At 35.5% G+C, this 23,602-nt stretch overlaps 1 protein-coding gene across 4 annotated transcripts in view; it reads right to left on the bottom strand.

Moving 5' to 3' along the window:
• LOC139694366 (hrp65 protein-like) overlaps window positions 1-23,602 on the bottom strand; it is a 56,069-nt gene that overhangs the window by 3,314 nt on the left and 29,153 nt on the right. For 3 of the 4 annotated variants that reach the window (XM_071592873.1, XM_071592881.1, XM_071592916.1), the window contains one exon: window positions 3,087-3,425. The exons of the other annotated variant lie outside the window; for it this stretch is intronic. In XM_071592873.1, the coding sequence (XP_071448974.1) occupies window positions 3,102-3,425 (324 nt within the window). In that variant the 3' untranslated portion in view covers window positions 3,087-3,101. Of the gene's footprint in view, window positions 1-3,086; window positions 3,426-23,602 lie in introns of those variants that run through there. 4 annotated transcript variants of the gene reach the window in all.

Genomic DNA, 23,602 nt, shown 5'->3' with positions numbered 1-23,602 from the left:
AGCTTTAAAATATGAACTAACAGAATGAGCTAAAAGAAAAACTGATGACTGGAAATGTTTGTGCCATCATTCTCCAAGAGTAGGTGTGCTCTAATGATCTCTTATCAACACAAGAAAAGAGGTTCCAAAAGCTACAGTTTAATGATAAGAAGTCATAAGTTCTCTACACCATTACTGCAACTGAGTGTAAACCAAAAGCTTGACAATTTAAAATGAAAGGGAGAAAGGTGTAGCTCAACAAGGTTAATAAGATGACCACTGCGATTCTTCATGCATTTTTACACAAAATGATTGATGGAAGTAAGGGGAGCCACCAATCCAACATCTGCCAGAGATGGTTCACCTATTTTACGATCAAAATGCAATTAAACGACTTTTCTCTGCATTTGATCTCACAACCCACTCCAGCCTCAAAACATGATAGCACCAATAATTAAGTAAGGCAAAGGAAGAGAGATTAATATCTTACGGACCCTTACAAGGGTAAGGAAAAGCTGAAAATGGCCAAACATAATTCAAGAGGCCACTCACTATTGAGCATATTACCAACTTTTCTAGAACAAGATAAATTTCAAATCTTTTGTATGACTACTCACTTGCCTTTTGCAAAGGAGTTATTACTACCATCTGTCGTGTTGACATAGTTCAATCTGGGTTCACGGGCAGTAGCCCATAGGGTTGCCCATCTGGGAGGAAAGCACAGTGACTGCAGCAAGTGAAGTCCCTCTGGAGGAGGACTGCAGCTTACAGGGTCACACAAACAACTCCCCCTGGCCACGAGGATTGGCCTTCATGTTCGCTTTTCCCAGCACATAAGGATGTGTGGCGAAGCTCCCATTTCATAGAGAGAGCAAGGCAGCCAAGCCACAGCTGTGAATCATTCGCGTTGGTGACGTAGTAGTGATTTCCAGTGACTCTTTGGCATGGTTGTGCACTGAGCTCAGGACCGACAATTCAAGTGCCTTTGCCCTGGAGGGCTAAGACCGACCGATTGTGGGTGAATCTGTCCAGTAGAATGTTCTTCCCCGAAACGCATTCAACAGATGGGTTCTTGCTTGGAACATTAAACGCCCTTGCTACATCTCCCTGACTTTAAAGTGACAGGGGATGAGAACAGCTTAGGCATGCCTTGTGCGCTCCTAGTGCATAAAAGTGCAATGCATATTGTGGGATCAATAGCAGATTTTAATTTCAGATTAGCATAAGAAACTAGCACATTATACAGATGGTTCTACAGCCTCATTTGCAATGTTCGCAAAATAAGTATCAGTTAGGAATACTGACCCTATTACCATATTCAAAGAGAGGTGTTTCTTTTAGATTGTGAACATATTGTTCTATTGTAGTTGTTTACAGTTGTTCAGGAATGCAATCCAAAGGAGACTTAAATATTGTCATTCTCTATCGCCCACACTCACTTTCATTATTAATTTCCCCCACGGTGAGATTTATAAAAATATGGCACATTCAAAGTTGACGAATTGTTTTTCTCTTGATTTCACGTATTGTCATGGTCATTATTATTCTAATTCACCTGTGAACCATATATTTAAGACAGCGCTATCCACAACTGGACTTCTCCCTGTTTATAGTTCCCGCACAAATTGCATTTCACAATTGCACACAGTCTGCCGGCCATAAAGGGGAAGATTAGCACATGCACAAATGTCACTTGGTGTGCCACATTCCGATACACATTCACAGATGGATTTGCAATAGTGAGATACTTCGATATTTCACAGGCCACATTTGGTTGGAAAAGGTCCACAGATGGCATAACCTTCTGCTTAGAGTGCACATAGACCGGAATAAAAGATATTAAACTGGTGATTTTCCCATTAATGTGATACCCGCATACTGAATGCATTGGAAATGTGTGCCCAGGGGAGACAGGAACTTCACATTTCCAAGTTGGAAAGGAGAATGGTAGGTATACTATGGGAATGGAACTCTATTTTGGAAATGAACATAAAGAGACGTTCAAGATTTTTCAGAGTTATTCAATATGGACATATACGTTTCATCAATCCGCATTTTTACATGACCCACATCATACAAGACCATCTCCTGGTCATCTGGATTGCAGGGAAGCGACCAATCAAGTGAGAGCTTCACTAAATATGTGCTTGTGATCTTTTGGAGACTACTGGGAGAGAATAGAAAAGACGAAAGGTTCAGCAATCATGATTTTATCTGTGAATATGGCTTAAAAGTCCATAAAAATGGCTGTGACTACGTGCCTTAATAGCCAAATAAGTCCGTGATATAGCCTTCGCTTAAGTTTCCACATTTCTCTCCAATTAATCCGAAGTTATCAGAAAAGAAATACTTAGTTATTCCACATATATTTCATTAAACACGACCTAGGTTTTGACTTACAAAGTCATTATCCATCAGGTTTCCTAGGTTTTGACATCATCGACCTAGGTTTTGACTTTTGTAAACGGAAAACTAGGTCGTGTTTAATAAAATATATGAGGAATAACTAGGTACTTCTTTTCTGATATGAATCGCTTCCACATTGTGATGCCTCAAACCATTCTATTACCCAAAGTTATCTGAAGATCTTTTCCCATTTTAGAGATCACATCATCATGCCTCTTAAAGGCATGGGATATGCTACATAGGAATGTGTCAGGCACTTTGGGCATTTTCTGTTTGAAGTGATTGGTTTTCTAATTTCTTTGCCAAGGCTTCCACCTGGTTATAGGTAGCGGTGCCTTTTGGGTATTGCAGTCCATAACCCACCGCGTCAACCCATCCTTCTACAGTTGCTGCTCTTTTGGGTGCTGAGCAACATCTATAATTAGTATTTAAATTACTTACACCACACACTACTATATTGAAATGAAATTAGTAACTTAATAATTTCACACATACACTGGGTCTATGTATAATTACAAAGTTACACATCTCATTTCAATATATTACGCGAATTCCATAAATATACGCCAGAGTCAACAAATTGCACGTTAAAATGGTCAAATGAAATGCTGAAGTTAGAATGCACAACCATTACCAAGTCAAGTCTGAAGAATTTCATGAAGAATTCATGAAGAAGGAAGACCAAGAGTTATGGTCACCATTCATGGTTATGAATATCAGAATGTAACTACAGCATCGGCATCCACACTAGGCACTTTCACGAGTTGATCCCTGATCATTTGTCTTTTTCGGATAATGTTGGCACTTCTGCGCCTCTGATTGTGCTTTTTCCTGGAAAAATTCATCTTCCTGCTGCTCCTCGTCACAGGACCCGAGTTCATGCAAACTAAGGGGGCTACTGCAGCTAACAGTGATGTTAGAGTGGAAGGGGGATAAATGTTGATGGAAGGTAGTTCAGCGTCCACCTCATCTTCTCTCCATCTGGCTGTCACTGGCCTGCAGACTCCCTCCTCTGGATGGAAGCTTCCATTCACCGCCGCCTAGAGGATATTACAGACTTTTCTAGAGCAAGACAAATTTTAAAATCTTCCATATGACTACTCACTTGTCTGTTGCAAAGGAATCATTCCTCCTACCCTTCTCTTAAATGCAGATTGTAAACTTATAACAATGAGGCATCACTATGAGATGTGCGCAATTGATTCCATCCCATAGATGATGGGGGAAAAACGGTACTGGCATCAGTCACCAAGTTAAAGGAAAGAGAATACCTCCTAAAGGCAGAAATAAGATATGTACTCAGTATTAACGTACTGAAGATTTTGTGGTGACATTAAAATACATCTGAAGGACAATTTTAACACACTTGATTTTTAACAGTATATTAACTCAAAGTTTTCCAATGGAAGAATATTTTCCTCTTATGTGGAGTTGGGCTAGAGTCCATTTGTGTTCTTGAGAATGTTGTAACTTTACAGCAGATATTGGAGGCTTTTTGGGATAATTGAAATGTTAACTGTGGACTGAAAAAGACATTATCCTACCGGCATATAAACAATAAAATATTGTGGTTACCTATGTTGGGAGATAGATGGAAAATCCAAGGGGCATAAAAATTTTTAAATTCTATGCCTTTACTTCACCAAAAAGGAGTAAGAACTAATAGTCTTCAATGACTTCACGGAAGAATAAATTCAAATTAAACCAAGATGTATTCTGAATGAAATCCATGGAACACAAAAATCAAAATCGTTGTTCTGAAATAATTTTCTTTCCTATATAGTCAAATGAATCTCACAACTTGGATGCATTGGATGGTAATTCTTCAGTGTTTCAATGATGTTTGAGCAGCAGCAATATGCTAGAAACAAAACTTAAAGGATGATAAATTTCATGAATAAATCATGAGGAAATAACAACACATTTTGGCAATAACCTAAATTGTTGTGTGGCAACTTCACATGTTCCTCCCTGGCTGTCAATAAATTTTAAAGAACAATAAGAAAAACCATGGGGTCAGGGTTGACATGAAGTGAATTCTTTGATATTTTATGATTTCTGCAATGCGTTCTAGACTCTTTGCATGCTGACATCAATGCTTGGAACACTAAATACTTTGGCAAAATCAGCATCAATTCCAGTTGAGCCATGAGGCATTTCAAAACGGCTGGTCTGGCACCATGCCACCCAGAATGCTCAAGGATGATTTGATAATTTTTAAATTCCTAGCTTTAAAGCTGTTTTCTTAAAAAAAAACTTATTTTAAAAAATCTTAACAAGTTTAGACGTCTTTAATCGCCATGATAAGCTAACACAGAACCCATACGGTTATTCTTATTTGAACCTACATTGAAGTTTCATGTTAAAAAGACGCAATTAAAGAAAAGACTTCAGTTCCAATCTTTCCTTAGTTCTTTTCAGTTCATTCGAGTCAAGGTTTCTGAATCAACTTATTATTTCAAGCACATGAATTCCACAAAAAGAAAGTATTTGTAAAATAAATTCTAGGTACATAAAACTTCCGTTTTAAGATGTACCTTAAGAATAATTGCATAATGCAATTTGTTTGAATATGTACTACACGAGATAAAATTAGAACCCTGCGCCATCAAAACTGGCCCCTGGAAAATAATAAATCATATTCGAATATTCTACTTGGTTGGTATTGAAACAAAATTGTTTCCCTCTAATCCACAGACACTTCAGTGTAGTGCATCCAATAAACATATACCTGTATACAATGAGCCACCAGATAGCTCTCTATATTAGGTGGAATTATCTTAGATTATGTTTCAACTAACTTTGTATTTCAACATCAAATTTTCTTCCTGTGAAGAAAACAATGTTAAGTCGAATCCGTGGAAAATCAACACAATTTTAACATTTATTTTCAAACATTTAAAGTCATTTTAAAAGAACATTTCTTAAGAAATATTATGAAATAAAAGTTACTTAAGAGGATGCATACACTACTATGATCATATGCTTATTTAACGATGGGTGGGCTATCTAAAATTATTTCCAAAGAGGCCCAGTTCAAATTGTCTAATTAGACTATTATTTTATCATGTCATATTTAAAAGAGAAAGACCGCCGTCAATTGCTAATGATTTGATGAACATTATGCATTAAACGAATAACTGACCGAACAGAGTGCAAACTTCTAGGAAAAGATGTAAGCAATTTATGTAATAATTTGATTGATGTGTGGTGTGAAATTATATGCAACAGCTTATTTTTTTTATTTTATCTTTTTTTCTTGCTGATTGTTTAATGTTAATGAGATGGAGATTTTTTTGTTTTGTGAAAGAGATTTGTGTTTTGAAGTTTCCTTTAAGTGTACTTTTTTTACCGACTGATTTTATTTATTATCTTTTGTGATAACTTGAGACTTCTGTGCCACCTGACACTGTCTATCTGCACATGTAAATTTTAATAATAATAATAATAATAAGAGTGAAGCTGAAAGCCATAATTAAGGCACATTAAACAGGGAAAGTAACTCACGTTTATATATAGCGAGTGAAGTATTGGGGGGAGCAGAATGTTTACTATGCCTCAAGCTAGTGCTTGGAAGGCCATGCTGCTTGTTATTCGTTCACAGCACCGAGTCAAAATGAACAATACAAATAGAAATCCTGCCAAATGTAAAATCATTTTAGTGATAAGGTTTTCACTGGCAATTTACTTCAAAGCTGCTGATATTCATTGGGACATTTGTGCTATGGACCGACGAATTAATTAGGGACAGTGTTGTGCATCAGTTGTGTTGCTAGTTTAAGAGCAAATGGACAAATGTCCATGATGTACAAGAACTGACCATCCCTCAGTTCACCTGTCACAAAGAAGGGTTGGATGGAAATCATTCATTGAAAGGGTGACACATCACAGTTAAAGCTATCAAAATATAGTTCAGAGTTTTAAGGGCATAATAGCAAAGAAATGAGGAGATGCAAAAACGTCAAACTAAGGAAAAAGATTGGTTTTTGTATCACCCCATTATTTGACTTTACCCCTATCCCTCCTTCCTTCAGCATCTTTCCATATTCCTGGCATTGCAGCTTCCAAACATTTTAAAGATATTTTTAATTGGCCTTCACCATGAATTTTGAATCGAATGCATACCTTTCATTGTCTTTACTGTATGACCTCTGCATAAGCATATACAGACTAAACTAAAGATCATGTCACTGAAATACATGAGAAAATAGGGGAAGCAGGAATGAATGGATAAGGACAAGTAATATGCAAAACTAAACACTCTGTGAAATAATCCTGTAGTTTATTTTAATTTGAATTCATCATAAAGAATAAAAAATGACATTATTTTTAGAGTAACAAAGCCTAATTAAACTAATTAGTATTTGTACTGAATGATGACTCACCTTTCTCCTAAGTGACCTTTTCCAGAAGATGAAATTACTATGCAGTAATTGAAATTGTTATATTGACAGTAAATGTCCCATGAGATTATTAGATTTGCAATACATGAAATAATGAAATATTGCAAAAAAACTCAAGGGACCAGCAAGTAAAGAAATGGATGAAACATTTAACGCCTAGAACAAAAGTGAAATAGACACTTCATTCTTTCAACATTATATGGGTCCTAATATCTACAGAAATTTTCAAGCCTAGCACTTACCAAATTAGAATGATAACACCACAATGGTTTATGGGCCAATTTAAAACTGACTGGAGCATTTTCAATTGCTACATACCTTTAATCTTGGTATACAACCATGCTTTCAAGGTTTCACTTATGATCAACTAAGTAACACCGCTATCTCAATAAATCAGATGAAAGCCAACAACATTTTCAATACATACGAGTATATCATTGTATAAAGCAATTTTGGCCCTAAATGTTTCAGTAAATAATCAAAATTTTTGTTTAAGTGTTGCCCAGCTACCATGGGAGCAGTTCAGAATTTGCAACAAAACCCATTGCAATGATTGACATTCAAATTTAAATAGAAAGTGTGGCTTCGAAATATTACATACAGAGAAATATATACTACTCCTAAGTTTCTTGAAAATATTAATTTCCATCAGGTTATGGTAGTAGCAAGAATGAAATTCAGTTTTTATCCACATCACCCCATTTTTTCAGGCAAGTTTTTACATATACTCAACAGCAATAATACTAAGTGAATTGTTGGAAGAATGGCACAGTTCACATCAGGTAATCGTGACTCATGTCTGCTTGCTCCTGACTCCAGAAAAATATCCAGATTTCTAGATTAATGGTAATCTTACTAGGTCCCCAACCATACAGGTAGATGGCTGTTTAAACAGTGTATAGGATACATTGGAAGGACATATTGTATCCTACAATGCAGACATAAATTTCATAGAAATTTTTCCGTTTTTTCCAGAGATATTTTGCAATGAATGAGTTCACAGTTGTACGAGTGACACATTACAAAGTGCCTTAAAGATGGGTTGACTTCCTTCAACAATGACCTTTAAAGTGCAAAGGTTTCATTGGACAGCCACTTTCTAATTTCATTCACTCAAAATGTCATGTACAAACGCGATTAAATTTGTACCCAAATTGGAAACAGCAAACACCAAGGTAATGGGGGCTCCAGTAAAGCGATGGCCCACCAAAAAATTTGCCCAGGCAAGGGCCATGCTCGAGGTATCAAATAAAGTCAAGGTAATTCTGAACTAGGAAAGCCATTACATCAATTGTGGCATTTGGTGGCATTGTGGTGGCATTTGTTTCAATTGGAATGTGCTTTTTAGAAATTGGAATTCTAAAACAACACATTAATAGGAGGCACATTATTAGCATTATTCCCAGCAATATTCTTAGATTTGATAACACGAGGGTAGGCTGAAAACTAATGAACACATGCTTGTAGACCACACATAAAATGACCTTCAGAAGCACTCCTGCTGGCATGTGGAAGTAACATTCCCCCTCAGCACGCATGCACAGGTTTGAGGTCATTGCATTCATCCAGTTTATTTCGAGACGCGGAGGTATGGAGACGTGATCTAGTGCTATGTCAACGCAAGTTAAACAGCATGCCATTATTGAATTTTTAACTGCAGAAAAAGTGACTCCTACTGGGATTAATCGTCATTCAAAGGCTGTTTATGGTGATGACGCTGGTGATAGGTCTACAGTACATCGATGGGTAGTACTCGATTCAAAATGACTGGCGAATCACTCAAAAGCGTATCGCAAACCATAGTGGAATATCCAAAGAACATGTCGGCTTCATTATTGAACAATTGTGATACCGTAAAATTTGTGCACGATGGTACCACTGTCTCGCCACACACCACACTTGCAACAGATTCGGCATGCTCCTTATTCTGATCTTGTGCCTTGCAATTTTTTTCCTCAATTTGAGAGACACCTCAAGGGTAATCATTACACCTTGGATGATGAAGTGAAGGCAGCTGTCAAGTCATAAATTTGAGAAACAGAAACCTTACCTCACCTTGACATAGCACTAGAACATGTCCCCATACTTCCGTTTCTCAAAATGCACTGAATGAATATAAACCTCATCCCTGCACATGTGAGTTTAGGGGGAACGTTACTTCCACAGGCCACCAGGAATGTTTCTGAAGGTCATCTTGTTTGAGGTCTACAAGCATGTGTACGTTAGTTTCCAGCCTACCCACGTAGTGCCAAAAAAAATATTTCTATATTTTCTCATTAGTACTCCTCTTCCCTCTTTTACTAGTTCCATCAAAGGCTATTATGAATAGAAATGCACAAGTTTGAATTTAGTGTGCCTCTTCATAACAGAAAAGAAATGATTGCAGGAATCCTGGAAGAAATTGTTTACAGAATAGCTGCAAACACGTCTCAGAAATGAATGACAGAACTTCAGAAGCAACAAAAAAATTAGAAAATAAGACTATGACACAGCTATTCAACCTAATATGGTATGAGAAAATAATAGGAGAAATGCTGAGGGACTTCAAGAAAAAAAATTTGTTAATATACCAAAATAAGAAAAGTGTGGAAAATGTGAAAACTTAAAGAGCAGTAAGCCTTAAAGGTCCGTGCATAAAAAATTATGGCAATAATAATTTAATGAAGAATAGAGAAGGAAGTTGAAGAATATTTAAATGAGGACCAGTTGAGATGTAGAAAGAGAGGAACAGAAGAAGCTATTCTCATTTTCAGACTCATCACAGAAAGGAGGATAACGAGAGATCAAAAGATCTATATTGACTTTGTTGATCTGGAGCAAGCTTAACACAAAATACGCTGGAATATAACGCCAATGCATGTTATGATGAAAGCAGGGAAGAATCTGAAATATCAAAAGGAGTTGGACAGGGTCCCTCATCATTTAAGTGCATACTTAAGGCAGCTAACAAAATTAAGGAAAAATAGATGCTGCATATGAATTCATGGAGAGTGTAGTGCATCCTCTATTTGTATACTCCAATTTGTGGACAACATAGCTACATTTACGGAGACCTGAAAAGGCTATTTCCCATGGAGGGAATAAAAAAGTACAACCTTAAGATAGCCAGGAATGAAACATAAGGTCTGTAGAGAAGTATGGACGAAAATCTCTAAATGGGAATAGGGGTGGACACACTGCAACATGTAAAAGTTTTCTTATTTAGGTAGAACAATCATTTGCAGGGGAAGAAAGAGAGAAAGAAAGATACCATATGGAAAATTGGGATGGCAAAGACTTTCCTTCGGATAACAAAAATATAATCAGAAAACAAAATCCTTTTATCAGAAATTACTTCAAGATTTTTAAGGTTGGAAATTTTTGGTTTTTTTTATTTCACACCTAACAAGTGATCTCAAGGAAATTACATTTCTTCAATCAATTACTTTTTACCAGCAATGACTTACGGTATCAATTATATAAGTAGTCACTTGATGAACAGAATGGTTTCAGGCATCACTTTGTGGAAGCGATTTATTTCAGAAAAATAAATACTTGGTTATTCCACATGTTTTTTTTACTAAACACGACCTGGGTTTCGACTTATAAAGTCACCATCATCAACTGATGATCATTTTATAAGTTGAAACCCGGTTCGTGTTTACTAAAAAAAATATATGTGAAATAACCAAGTATTTATTTTTCTGAAAGTAGCCACTTCAAAACCCCAACTACTAATTGGGTGAAGTAATGGTGTAAAAATGGTAATTGTTCCTAGTTTAATCTTCGAAAGCATTCTTATATCACCATGGATTACAAATTATTACCCAATTAAAAACAGACAACTGCACTGCCAGATCAAATATTTTCATATTAATAATTGCAAAATATCAAAATTTTTCAACTCATTTCTGAAAATAGAATGATCAGTTAAAAAAGATCTGGATCCCTATACATTGAATGTACATAAATATGACATTGATGGACATATGAACTGAAAATAAATCTCATATTTACAAGTTTCCTTCCCACACATTTCAAGTTTTGAATATTTTAATTTAACTAAATACATGACATTATCCCCAGTCCCTTGCTGTAGACCCGAGTTTGCAATCAGTATCATATGCTTCATATTTTACAAAAAGAGTAACCAATGAAAGAAGTTCTGAGGAGCTCATAAGCCTACTCTAAAGCAAAACGAGTTACTTAAAATCTCCTTTGTCTCGTGTTATTCCCAACAAAATTCAAGTTTTTTTCCTTCCAGCTCCAAAGCATAAGATTTAGAGACTGAGGATCCAACTACATGTCCCCCCCCCTTCAATACACTGTGTTATTTTTATTATCCCAGCTATAACTGGTACAAGGGTAGGGAACTATCTGGAAAAAGGCCTACCCACGTGCTTATTTCTCAACAGGTAGGCTGGACAAAACACAGAAAATGCATACTTGCAAGGGTCAGTCATTTTTATTGCAAAGGAAATCATCTAAAACATCACGGTTAATGACAGATATTTTGGTATTTTGCAGCCACACACAACTTACATTCGGGTATCACCCACAGTCATTCTGCTAATCCACATATTCTCAGATATGTTAGCATTTAATGGATACTAGATTCCTACCCTAAGTCATTATCTACAATTGAACCCAGTAAAGAAAACACTAGAACAAGTAGCAATTTATATTTTCCTAATATTTGACAAAAATTATCATGCCATGTCAAAAAGCTCATGAACAACTAAAATTGCAAAAGAAAATTATTAGAGACTAACATACTCCAATGGATAGATATTCATTCTGTGTACCATGACACAACCTTCTACATTTCGAAATGGCTACTTCAACTTTACGATAAAATTATTCCCACAGAAGTATAAACACTGAAGTCAATTGATTCATAGGAAATATTTATTGGTTTCTTTTAATCCCATGGAGATTTCTGTCAGCAAGTTCCATTCATTTCTTTTTTCTTAAAACCGTATTTATCTCCTTAGAGGAACTAAACATGTAACACTATTTCCTTCGTCACTTGATTTTCACATTACATGCATTAGGATTATTGTGCTTCGTTGTTATGCTTTTCATAACTTCTAAAAGCAACAAAATATGCAGCAGTACTTCATTAGAATGAAAATGAGTGTATATTTGAATCTAGACACAGAATTAGGCAACGCGACGACCTCAGTGGGAAGACGAAGTACATTTGCTTACCTCTTTACATATCATGATTTACCAATGACAAGAGAATTTTTAGACCTCGAATGTTCCTCTCTCACCTCACCCCAAGAGAAGAGGCAGCACGCATTCTTACACTTCTCTTCGGCAACCCATTTTCTTCACTGTCTGACAGGATTAAGAACTGATTTGTTTATGCATTCAATTCAGCAGATGATACTAAAATGTTGTACCTCGTACATCAATAGACCAGAATTTGGCAATTTAGAGTTCCTAATTTTAGGATGTTATTTAATCTGTTATCAATGCTAGAAATAACAGTAGGTACTTAAACCTATGCATTTGCCTGCAAAGCTTATGTAGACAATTGGCAAAGATTTTTGTAGATTCTTCTCCCAGGGCATTTGAGAAAATCTAGTAGATACTAACCATGAAAAAAGTGTTTAAACTCAAAATCTGCATTAAGAAATTATTAGACATGGAAGAAATAATGAGCCAACACTGGTAGGATGCATAAATAGGAAATAAATGTCATGCAACTACTTGACAGTATGTATATATTGATAATTTAATCACTATATTTAAATGATACTATTACTAACAATTATTTGTACTAAATTACCAAGTTTACTGGTGTGGAAACTATTTGGAAAACTAACAGTAATTTTGCATGCAAGTGTATGAACATAACAAAATATTAAATTTTAATGATGGAAAAATGGCCATGTAATATAAACTTATTGAAAAAATATCTTAACAAGACTCGATTACATAGATTGAAAAGTCTTCATGTAAATAAAAAATGAGGATCATAAAATTTTGTAATTATATATCAGTGGCTTTTTAATAGGTGAAGCTCTCAAGAAAATTGTTAAGGCGAGTTTCTATTGGCCAGTTTCAAGAAAGCTAATAGTATCAAAATGAACACTTAAATGAATGAAGATGAAAATACATGCATGTTTTTTTTGTAAATTTATATTATTATTATTGGTGATTATCAACAAAAATAAAATTCTGATTTACCAAGTAATCTCCAATTCAGTAAACCAGGGCACGGAAGGCTTAATGACCAAATGTAAGTAAAAAAATACATGCAATTTAAATCATGACCTATAATGGAAACCAATTATGACCATCTTTTTGTGAAGTTCTGATTTGAAAAATGCCACTAACTTCATAATTATTCAAATAAAGAGAATGACCCTTAATGAAAAAATGACCCTAAAATATATGGCACAATTTTCAAATTTTAGGGTAGGTTTTGGTAATAATGGGTTTTCATTCCAACATTAATCACAATGAAAGTTTTACTCCAGGATCTTTGTTCATCCGTTACTTACTCTTCTACAGAGTCAAAGTAAGATAATAAGTGTTGTAAGCATTTCTGCTAAGACACATTTAAATTATTTAATTATGACATAGGGTAGGAAAATTTTTTAAATATTACATGCATGAAAAAGAACATGAGTTTATAATTTTTCCAAATTAAAATGAGAGTGGTCTCATTTGATTGCCCTTAAATGTCTTAGCAAAAAGACATTTTACATTACATGCTGCCAAATTAATAAATTTTCATCATATTGTCCGGAAAATTTGATTATTCCCTCTTGCCAAGCCAGAGATTCGAAAAACATATCTCACCAAGTTTATTGTCATCTTAGAAATATTAAGTGACTAACACACTGTTTATTATCGCTTTCGTTTGAAGGAAAATAATAAAACTCAAGTCTGTAGCAATGCCACAAATTTTTTGGCATACATTTCCCCTAACTAATGGTCTTTTAGGGGGATTGTAAAGATATACCATGCAGCTTTAAAAACCCATTTGAGGTTCTCCTCAATGAATTTGCAATGATTATAGTCATATTCAGGGACTGATCATGAGACACACAATACTCTTAACAATAAGGTCAAACCAGCTTTTGAGTGGAATATTTACTATGATTTACTAGGAATTTTGAGGTGCATAGGAGAGCTATAGCAAGTTTTGAAAGAGAAAACTATCGATTGAATTAAGTACTATAGAACTGCCATCAGTCTGGCATTTGCATAAGACTAACTAGCAGAGAGAACCAAATTAATCTTTTCAACTAATTCAAATTTTAAACTTTAATCTAAACTACACAGGAATCCATGGACCTTACAATGAGAAACTATAATGGATAATCATGTGAAGAGAGACAAATCATATTTACCATCAACTCACAAAAATCCAATCAATTTATCACACAATCATTTGTCATATTTTTACCTAAGCAGTTTAACTGACTTTATTTATATGGTGGCTCCAATTTTAACGATCGACTCCCAAGTAGTCTTGCGATTCATTTGGATTGAAATACGATTTAAATCTAAAATTTCCACAAGCATAAATTTTACTCAAATGTGTTCATACAATAACTGCTATGACGTTAGCTTGTTAATGGGAAAGGGATAAGTTTTTAACCACGACAAGAGTAGTTTGGCAAAGTAAAACAGATGAAATATGAACTTTATTAGTTATTGGCATGTGCATTGCAACAAAGACCATTATATGCTAATATTTAATTCATTTCCTACACTATATAAAAAACTATCGGTAGTAATTTAAGCAAAAATGTTTTCAATAATTAGTTACATGATTAAAAGTTTATTTCAAAGGAAGAGCAAATTAAACTCATTATTTCAATATTAGGATCTATCGGTTTATTATTATTTTTACAAGGAAATACTGGTAAATTGCCAGAATTATCAAAATATTTCTATGATGCTGGCAATATTATTGGTTTATTTGGAAACAACTTTTCAACTAATGTTGGGTATGACTATGATATCATTTTTACTCACCGAGGAACATTAAAATAGTTAATATATAATATTTAGAATATAGTGATTTTCTATAACTTTCCTAGTAATTTGTATAAATCATACATACAATTATAAATATTTTAAACTTTCCCTACTATGATGATGAATTACTTGTAGAAATCATTTCACACAAGAGAACTTAGCACAGGCATGCATGGATTCCAAATTTTGCCAAATAATTAATAATTAGTTTCTTGAACTCCATATTGAAAAATATACCACTATCAAAAGTTTTGTTTCATTAAGTTCTGTGCTATTTTCTGGACCTCTACTTATTTAATTCCCTTTTCTTTTAGTTACGAGTTTTATTTTTTGCTCATTTACATCTATTTGGATAATCTAGAGAGTTAACTCAAAGTTTAAAATGTTTCTAAAATATTATATTCAAGGAAGTAGCAATCCAAAGATAGCAACTGAAGTAATTTTGAAGGATGACAAAAATACTGGCAAAACATTTTCCTTAATTACAGTAGTGACTATGTTGTCAATTGAATGCTTTAAAGTGCATTCATAATTACATGATGATTAAAATATAAAACATTATTTAACATAAAGTCATTTACTATTTGGATAAATATTTGTAGTGTAACATTTTGTTGGACAAAAACTTCTGAACACGACATTCACATTTAGGTATTGTAAAAGTTACTTGAGGGGATTTATTTAATACAGTTCCGCAGATTTAACAATTTAAAAATAAGAAACCACTGTTACTCAAAAGTCACCTGCATCTTTTAAGGGATCAATGGGTTTTCTCAGAAAAAAACTCCAGAAACACAAAAAATCTAAGGGCTGGAATGACAGTATTGAAATATGCCATTTGAAACTCAATTTTTTACCATTAACCATCGTATAAGAAGACAACCTAGTCACAATTCAAGACTCAAGCCGGAGTCACAGCAAGAACTTCTGCACCTTAACCTACTACTTGTATAAAACACTCAATCTGGGAAACTAAACAAAGAGATTAATTTTCCAAGCTGAAATGAATTAAGCATTTTCAATTTTTACCAAGCAATGGAATGGTTATGACCCTTGTTCTTTTGACATAATATTATCATGAAATGGCGATGGGGTTTTGCAATAACTTCATATTGCATGATCAAAATCTCTCAGGAGTAGTAGCAAAGGACAAAGTCAAGATTTCATACAAAAAGCCGAAAGCACATAATATATAATTTAAAAAATTGCCAAATATTAAACAAAATAGCACTTTAAAAAGATTGAAGTACTATAATGCACATCCGAATTGATTATACTCATCATCAGTATTGCAATCCTAAGATTGGTTTGATGCAGCCATTATACTATTTTTGGACGCAAGGCTGCATTTTCTAGGGAGAATAATGTGGTATCACAGTACTGTGGCGAATACCGTGAACTTCTCGCCTGCAGCTGATACTGGGCCAACCCACTCGGTCTGCACCACCAGGGCCTAGTGGTGATACTGCTGCCTTACACCATGGGTTCAAGGAAGCTTTTTTAGTTACTTTATTTTTTTGCATTGTCTTGTTCCGAAACACCGTTATTGAGGATTTTCCTGTTAATTCGTTGCTGCCTTGTTCTGAAAAACCATTTAATTTTTCCTTAACTGAAAAATTTCCACTGGTCACGCAGCTCCAACCAGCAACCTTCCGTACCACAGACAGAAACTCTACCCCCACCTCCCAATTATACTCTTGGTGAAAGAAAAATTCAATGACCTTCAGTGTCATCAATTCAAGTTTACTTGTGAAAAGACAAATTTTCTGGCAATTTTTAAATGAAATATAAATGTTAAATTATTCTGACAAATGATTTGGTCAAAATTCTTACTCGGGATAAAGTATCATCCTATATACTTAAATAATACATGAATAATTCCGAAGCTTAGTCCTCAACTTTTCGTAGGTTCAGGATCCACTCGTCACGGGGTCTAACGATGACGATCATCTATTAAAATCAAGCTACTTGATGAGCATGAGAACAAGTGACTTAACTGAACTTAAACAGCATCTAAACTCACCCAGGGTTTGTCTAGATCCATCCTTCTCACGTTGCCCTGATAAGACCACATTTAAGATGTTCAATCCCTTTTCAAAGGCTGATCATATCCAGAGGAATTTATGATTTGGTAACAGGACCAATCATAAAATGAGAATGGTATATTTAACCACATCAGAAGATTTACTTGGAAGTTCCTTCACCCGATTACATAAGTAGTTTTGCGGCAAGCATTATGCACTATAAGATTTCTCTCCAATACTACAATAATCAACCTGGTGCTTTGTTTTCTAGAAAGTGCTCATCCAAGCTTTAAAGCATGTGTAATGCAACAATCAGGATATGGAAGGCAGTTATTTTCCAAGCCATGTGACTTTTCCTGGAAGATGTGGCATCCAATTAATCCCAAACGTTTGGGCTGAGCTAGGAGTATGCGGAGTATCCCCCAAATACAAATCCAGGAGCTCAGCTGCTGTATGGAGATACAGTAGCTGAGCACTCTACACACTATTGCCATGAAGCCGCAAGGATTTGAATAAGAACTGTTTATCCAAGGCTTGAAACTTTCAATCCACTCATTTAATGTTTCGATGTTGAAGGAACTATACAGTCCTATAGTTCCCATCACCCTTTATTATTATTATTACTTTTTATTTGCCCAGAGATCACAATACAAAAATACCAGGTGGGTGAAGTATGTACATGATATAAGGCACGTCAATGAGGAGCAAAGACACAGGCTCAGTTAAGATACATAAAAGAATAGATGCTCATAGTTACATAAGTGTTCATCTTTCAGCCTTGCTTCCAGGCGACAGCAGATATCTGATAGCATTTGATGCTTAGTAATAAATTGTCAGATTTCATGTTTTGACAAAAATCACTATATAACATCAATGAGGAAAATAAATGATTCAACAACACCACAATTATACATAAGTTTTATTGCAGAGCAATTGATTCAGTATATTATTTACTTCTAACGTGCTGTACTTTTATTAGGTACATACTAATCTTGAACTAGTTATGTGATTTTTACCGGTTTTGCCATTAAAACAGATGGGCTATAATTTGAATTAGAACAGACTGAGACAAGGGTCTTATCAAAACGTGATACTAATCATCTTTATTCACCTTGTCTTCTTAAATAGGCATGCTTTCACAAAATGTATAATAGCCAAAAAGAAAACTGTGATATTCAGATTATTTTGATAGGCAAGTTTTAGTTTTGTATTTACAATTTCAATTTAATGAAGAAATAATATTATTTGCATAGTACAGGGTGAGTCAGCATACATGATGGGTTTTGACTGGAAAACCAATGTAAACCATCAAGTAATGCGGTCACATCCCGTACAAGGTCAACTACACTATTAGGTGAATTGAAAATATTTTCTAAAACAACACAAGTATACACCATGCATTACAGAGAAATTTACTAGTGATTTGAACAGAATTGCTTTACACCGACATACCTCAGCTCTTGCTTACAGGGTCCTTCACAATTTTTGAGTAGGCCCTTGACTAAAAACAAATAATCCTCAAAAGCAACTCACACTGATGGCCATTATATTCTCCTAATACAGGACAATTATTCACCCACTGAAGAAAAGCATGTTGTGGATAGAAATATTGCAGGCATAATTCACCTACTTGTGTCACTGTTAGATCTACCAGAGAATAATGCATCCAAATAAAAACTTTGAATTCACCATTAACAGAAGATGACCTAAATACTAAACTTATGATGGTAGTCCCAGAAGCACCCGGCCTGACCTAGAGATAGCACTATAAAGCATATGTTTCAAGTTTGAAGATGCCACATTGTTTAGAATTTGTTTGGCAGCCATCAATGGAGAACATTTACAGTGAATTTGTAAAAATAGAGAAATTTGGTCATCCTTATGTGGTACAATACTTTTATTTGAAAGGCCTCAGCCCAGCTATTATAAAAGCTGAACTGGATTCTACTCTGGGCAAGTACGCTCCTTTGTTTACAAAAGTAAAATACGGGGTAGCAGAGTTTAAACGAGACAGGACAAGCTGTCAAAACGATCATCGCATTGGTCAACCAAATGAGGTGATGACTTCAGAAACAGTGAAGAAAACCCAAAAAGTGATACTGGATAATTGTCGACTGAATGTGTGCGAGGTAGCAGACATAGTAGGCATTTCAAGAAGTGTGGTACATTGCATATTAACTGAAGATTTGGACATGAGAAACCTGCGTGAAAGATGGCTGCCGCATTCGCTCACACTTGAGCAAACCTGTGTCGTGAAGTTAGTGTTTAGCAAAGTTTCACAGCAACAAAGCAGAATTTTTGCACCATTCCATAGCCATGGATCCATGGCTATGGAATAACATGGGTCCATTACTTCACACCCGAGACAAAAGAGCAATCAAAACAATGGATTTCAAAGGAGAACTGCCTCCAAAGAAGGCGAAGACAGTTTCATCTGTAGGCAAGGTCATGGCGTTGGTTTTTTGGGATGCGCGTGGGATAATTTTCATTGACTATCTTAAAAAATGGAAAACTATGGACAGTGAGTATCATGCAAACTTATTGCAACCTTGAGTAAAGAAATAAAGCAAAAGTGGCCGCATTTGGCTAAGAAGCAAGTGTTGTTTCAACAAGACAATGTACCAGCTCACAAATCCGTCATTGCAATGGCCAAAAATTGGTTATGACTTAACTGCTACCTCATGCACCCAATTCACCAGATTTAGCCCCCCTCGGTTTATTTTACCGTTGCAAACTTGAAAATATGGCTTGGCGGTCAAAGATTTTTCAACCGAAAAGAAGTGATGTCGGCAGCTAATGGTTACTTTGAAAAGCAAGATGGTGCTTATTATTAAAAGGGTATCGAACTTATTGAAAATCTCTGGGCAGTCTTTAGAGCAGATTGGAGATTATGTTGAAAAATAAATACATTTTTGTCCAAAATTTTTGTTTTCTTTGTTGGGTCTGGTACTTCTGGAATTACCTTTGTACAATTGAAAGAAATATTTAAAACCCAATGAAACCCCAGTGTTTCCCAAGGTAAATTTCAATTAACTTAAACAGTCAATCATGTAAAATATTAACAAACATTTTTGCCAAATCACCTAAAATCTGAGATTCTACAGTTTCCACAAGTGCTGAGATTTTCATACCTTGATCATACCACGAGGTATGTCGATAACATGTCCTAACAATCATGGTATCTGTCTATCATCGGAATTTCACTGTTAAAAAACCAAATGATGCCCTACCTCAAACCAAAATTTAAATCTATTTTGATTTGCAGATCATTAATGCATTTTAGACCCATCCGTAAAATATATTTTTTGCTCATTCTCTCTTTCCTACTAGAATGGGATGAAAATATTAAAATATAGAATAACGATGGTGCATTCTTCTCCAGCCTTATCATCACACCACAAAACCTAATTTTTGGCTTCAATTTGCACAAATGCTGTTCTAGCAAAAAATATCTCTGCAAAGAGTATTTATTCTACACAGAATGTAAACCATACATAACAATTTGACTTATATTAATTTTAAGCAATTTGCCCACTAATATCAAGAATTTCACGAAAAGTTACAAGATCTTAGCTGTTGGTTGCCTACCCTAATAGCTCAGCTTGCTCAAGCCTAATGATCTTACTCCAGACATTTTAATCATAAGAATCTGAATGGCATTATAATCACCGGTACTTGTATTGAATCAAATACAAAATGTAACATCCCTTTTGGATTACTGAACACCTATTTCTCAAATGCATGTTTTAATACAACAGCTTGTTAAAGCTTAAATTCAACCCACTAATATGTGTCGAGGACCATCATCCAAAAATAGCTTAATCCATGGATGTTTTAAAAATTATGTATTTTGAGGGCAAGTTTAGCCCCTTCATCTGACAACTGTTCAAGCAACCCTTGGTCTCATCACAGTTATCAAAACCCAATCTGTTACAATAGGTATAATGCTGTCATTAGGATCGTCATTCCACATCTTTCAGTGACAACTTATTTAGTTTCTGTGGGTCTATCATACAACTTGTGGGAGTCCATTTTGTTACAACTCTTGTAGAATCACTGCCTGTGCCCTCATCCAAACCAAACACTGGGCTAGACCACAATATATAGAATTGTTTCAGACCAGCTGGGGATGGGCACTGCTGAGGGCGGGCACTAAATAAGGCGATTACTGATATTATCCAATTGAGCGAGGGCAAGGCCAACCAAAGAATGATGGCAATTTAACATGTGTCATTTAAATGCATGTTACTTCATCTCACATTATAAAACGAGCTCCAATGGAGGGCACATCAGATGCGATGTCTGCCTTATTTATTCCGTTGTATTGGTTGATACAATCATTAGACCTCGGCGAGTTGTCCTTAAAGGATCATTCTCCTCATTAGCAATGTCTTCGTATGGTCACACATGAAGTTTGAGGAAAGGGGAGAATGCCGTTCGCTTGTCATTACTGTATTCAATGAGAGGGGAGACCATCAGGGGCAAGTTTGGCAATTGGGAGCCATAATTCGCCATCAGTCCATTATCTTCACATAACTCGGAGGCCCGAGTCAGGAGTTCTTGGAGCTGACCCAGAAAAGAGCTGTGTTCACTGCGTCACCTAAACCTGTGGATGGCAAATTAGGACCCTCCAAGGGCTCTTAAGTCTTTTAAGTGAGCTGATCCGGAAATACAAGGCCACTTCCTGGAGTGAGTTTTATGATTATTACGGATGTTGATGAATGGGTGGATTCATTGGTCCTTTACGGTTCCAACTTAACGCAAGAATGTAATCTCAATTTTCAATTGTACATGAAAAAAAGAGAGATTTGAATATTTATTGTCATGTGCAGATAATGGCAGTAGCAAGAGCAGAAGTACAATATCTGAACTGTTTCTTAGAAATTCTATTTCTCCTATTGTTTTTGTTAACTGGCTTACGACAATATTTAATGAAGAGGAGAGAAAGATCAATTGCTTGTACCCCTGTGGAAGAATTACCAATGGAAAGAGTTTTGTAGTTCAAAGCATTACACGTCATTTTGTATCAGAAAAAGTATCCAGTTCCCATTTGAGTGAGCTTGCATACAAATACTTTTTAAATAAATCATTAATAGTAATAGAGGAACCGTTTCTGGTGGAATACACATGGGAGGATAAGAGAAGTATTTTAACCGGTGCACCATTTGAAATTGGTAAAAAGTATATATCCAAGCAGAAATTAATAAGAACGCCAGTATTAACGATGGGTAATAACGCTTGGTTGGGAAAGGGTTACTTACAACCGAGTGATGAAGATGCCTTCAATGAAAACCAAAACCAAATGAACACATCTGCTTTTAATGTAGAATTTAAGCCATACTGTTTGATTGCTCTCGGACAATTTGCTGATTGGGTCTTGGGTGTTTACAGGGGGATTGATGTAATATGCTGAGAAGTAAGATGAAAAAACGACCATTCGAGGAGTTCCTAGATATGCCTCCACCCACACAGAGAATGAGACACGATGCCAGGGGTTCCTCCGGGGGCATGGGGAACTCAGGGCAGCATAGCATCCCTGAAGGCGAGAGTGAGTCGCTGTTGGAAAGACCGTTGCCATTTAATCAACTGAACATCACCTTCCGGCAACATTCATGAGAGGAAGTAGATTGCTCCTTGAAAACTGTACCTTTGACCATATCCCTACATGCGATGCTCGATGACGAAATGTTGGAGATAATAAGCAACATACTGCCCAAATGTTTGGGTTTCAGGGTACATAAACCGATGGTGCATCAGTCAAATTTTATCTGATGGATGAAATCGTTGTCAGGAGCAATTCCCCCTCTGAAATGTCCTCGTCCGATCAGAAGAGTAAAATAATACATTGCATGCCAAAATATAACATCACCACTGGCTACAAGGAATATGGATTCTGCGAGTAAGGTTAAAAGAGAGGATTTACTGAAAATGATAATCGATAATTTTTTAGTGTCACTTTCCGATACAGTTTTTGAAAAAATAAGATTCACAGCATCAAACATCCCATTAATGTAAAATTTATTGAATAATGACGAACATTATCAGGGTTACAATTTAAATGATGTGGACTACGGTACATGAATTGCTCATGGCACCAAAAACAGACGAGGATGGCTCAATTGCAAATATTAATATGCCATCCATCGTGGATGAAACAAGCGATGTGAACGGAATAATAGATAATTGGTATACTGGGCACATGACCGTGAGCATGTGCCGAAACAGAGACAAAATTGAGATTTAGGACAATGGGGATGTTGTTGAATTTTAAGTGTGACACATTATGTGAAGGGAAAAGATTCACGTATTTGACTAAACCTCCACTGAACCTCTAGGCCTTGAAAAGAAATGCATTTAAAAAATCACCCAAAGAGAATATTCTCTCTCAAAAGTTCAACTTATCAAATAAGTAATTCTTAATATTTTAACTATTTGCTTCAACATGATATACACAAAACCGCAAGGAAAACACTCCACAACCTCCCGAGTGTTGATCTGACACACCAATCTTCCGTACTCCAGCATGGTGCAGTTGTATAAACCCCTTCCCTCATTTATAACATCTTTACAGGAGCAGCACCTTTCTGATATGGCAATAAGTTAGCCCTTTCCTGCAGCATTTCGAGCTGGAAAAAATTTCATTTCCTCCACAAAATATAATTCTTAAGTTATGAAAAATATGTGAATATTAAGGGCAGATTTTTTAGTAACTTTATTCATTTGAATAATTAATAATAATAATGTATCGATAAATTTGTGAAAGAAAATTTCTGTGCAATATATAAGTGGATTTTAAGCCCAAAGGAT

The sequence above is a fragment of the Hetaerina americana genome, unplaced genomic scaffold (assembly GCF_022747635.1).
Source record: "Hetaerina americana unplaced genomic scaffold, ioHetAmer1.1.p SCAF_1, whole genome shotgun sequence".
NCBI classification, from domain to species: Eukaryota; Metazoa; Arthropoda; class Insecta; order Odonata; family Calopterygidae; genus Hetaerina; species Hetaerina americana.
The sequence above is the reverse complement of the archived record's forward strand: the minus strand, read 5'-3'. Positions and strand labels throughout refer to the sequence as shown.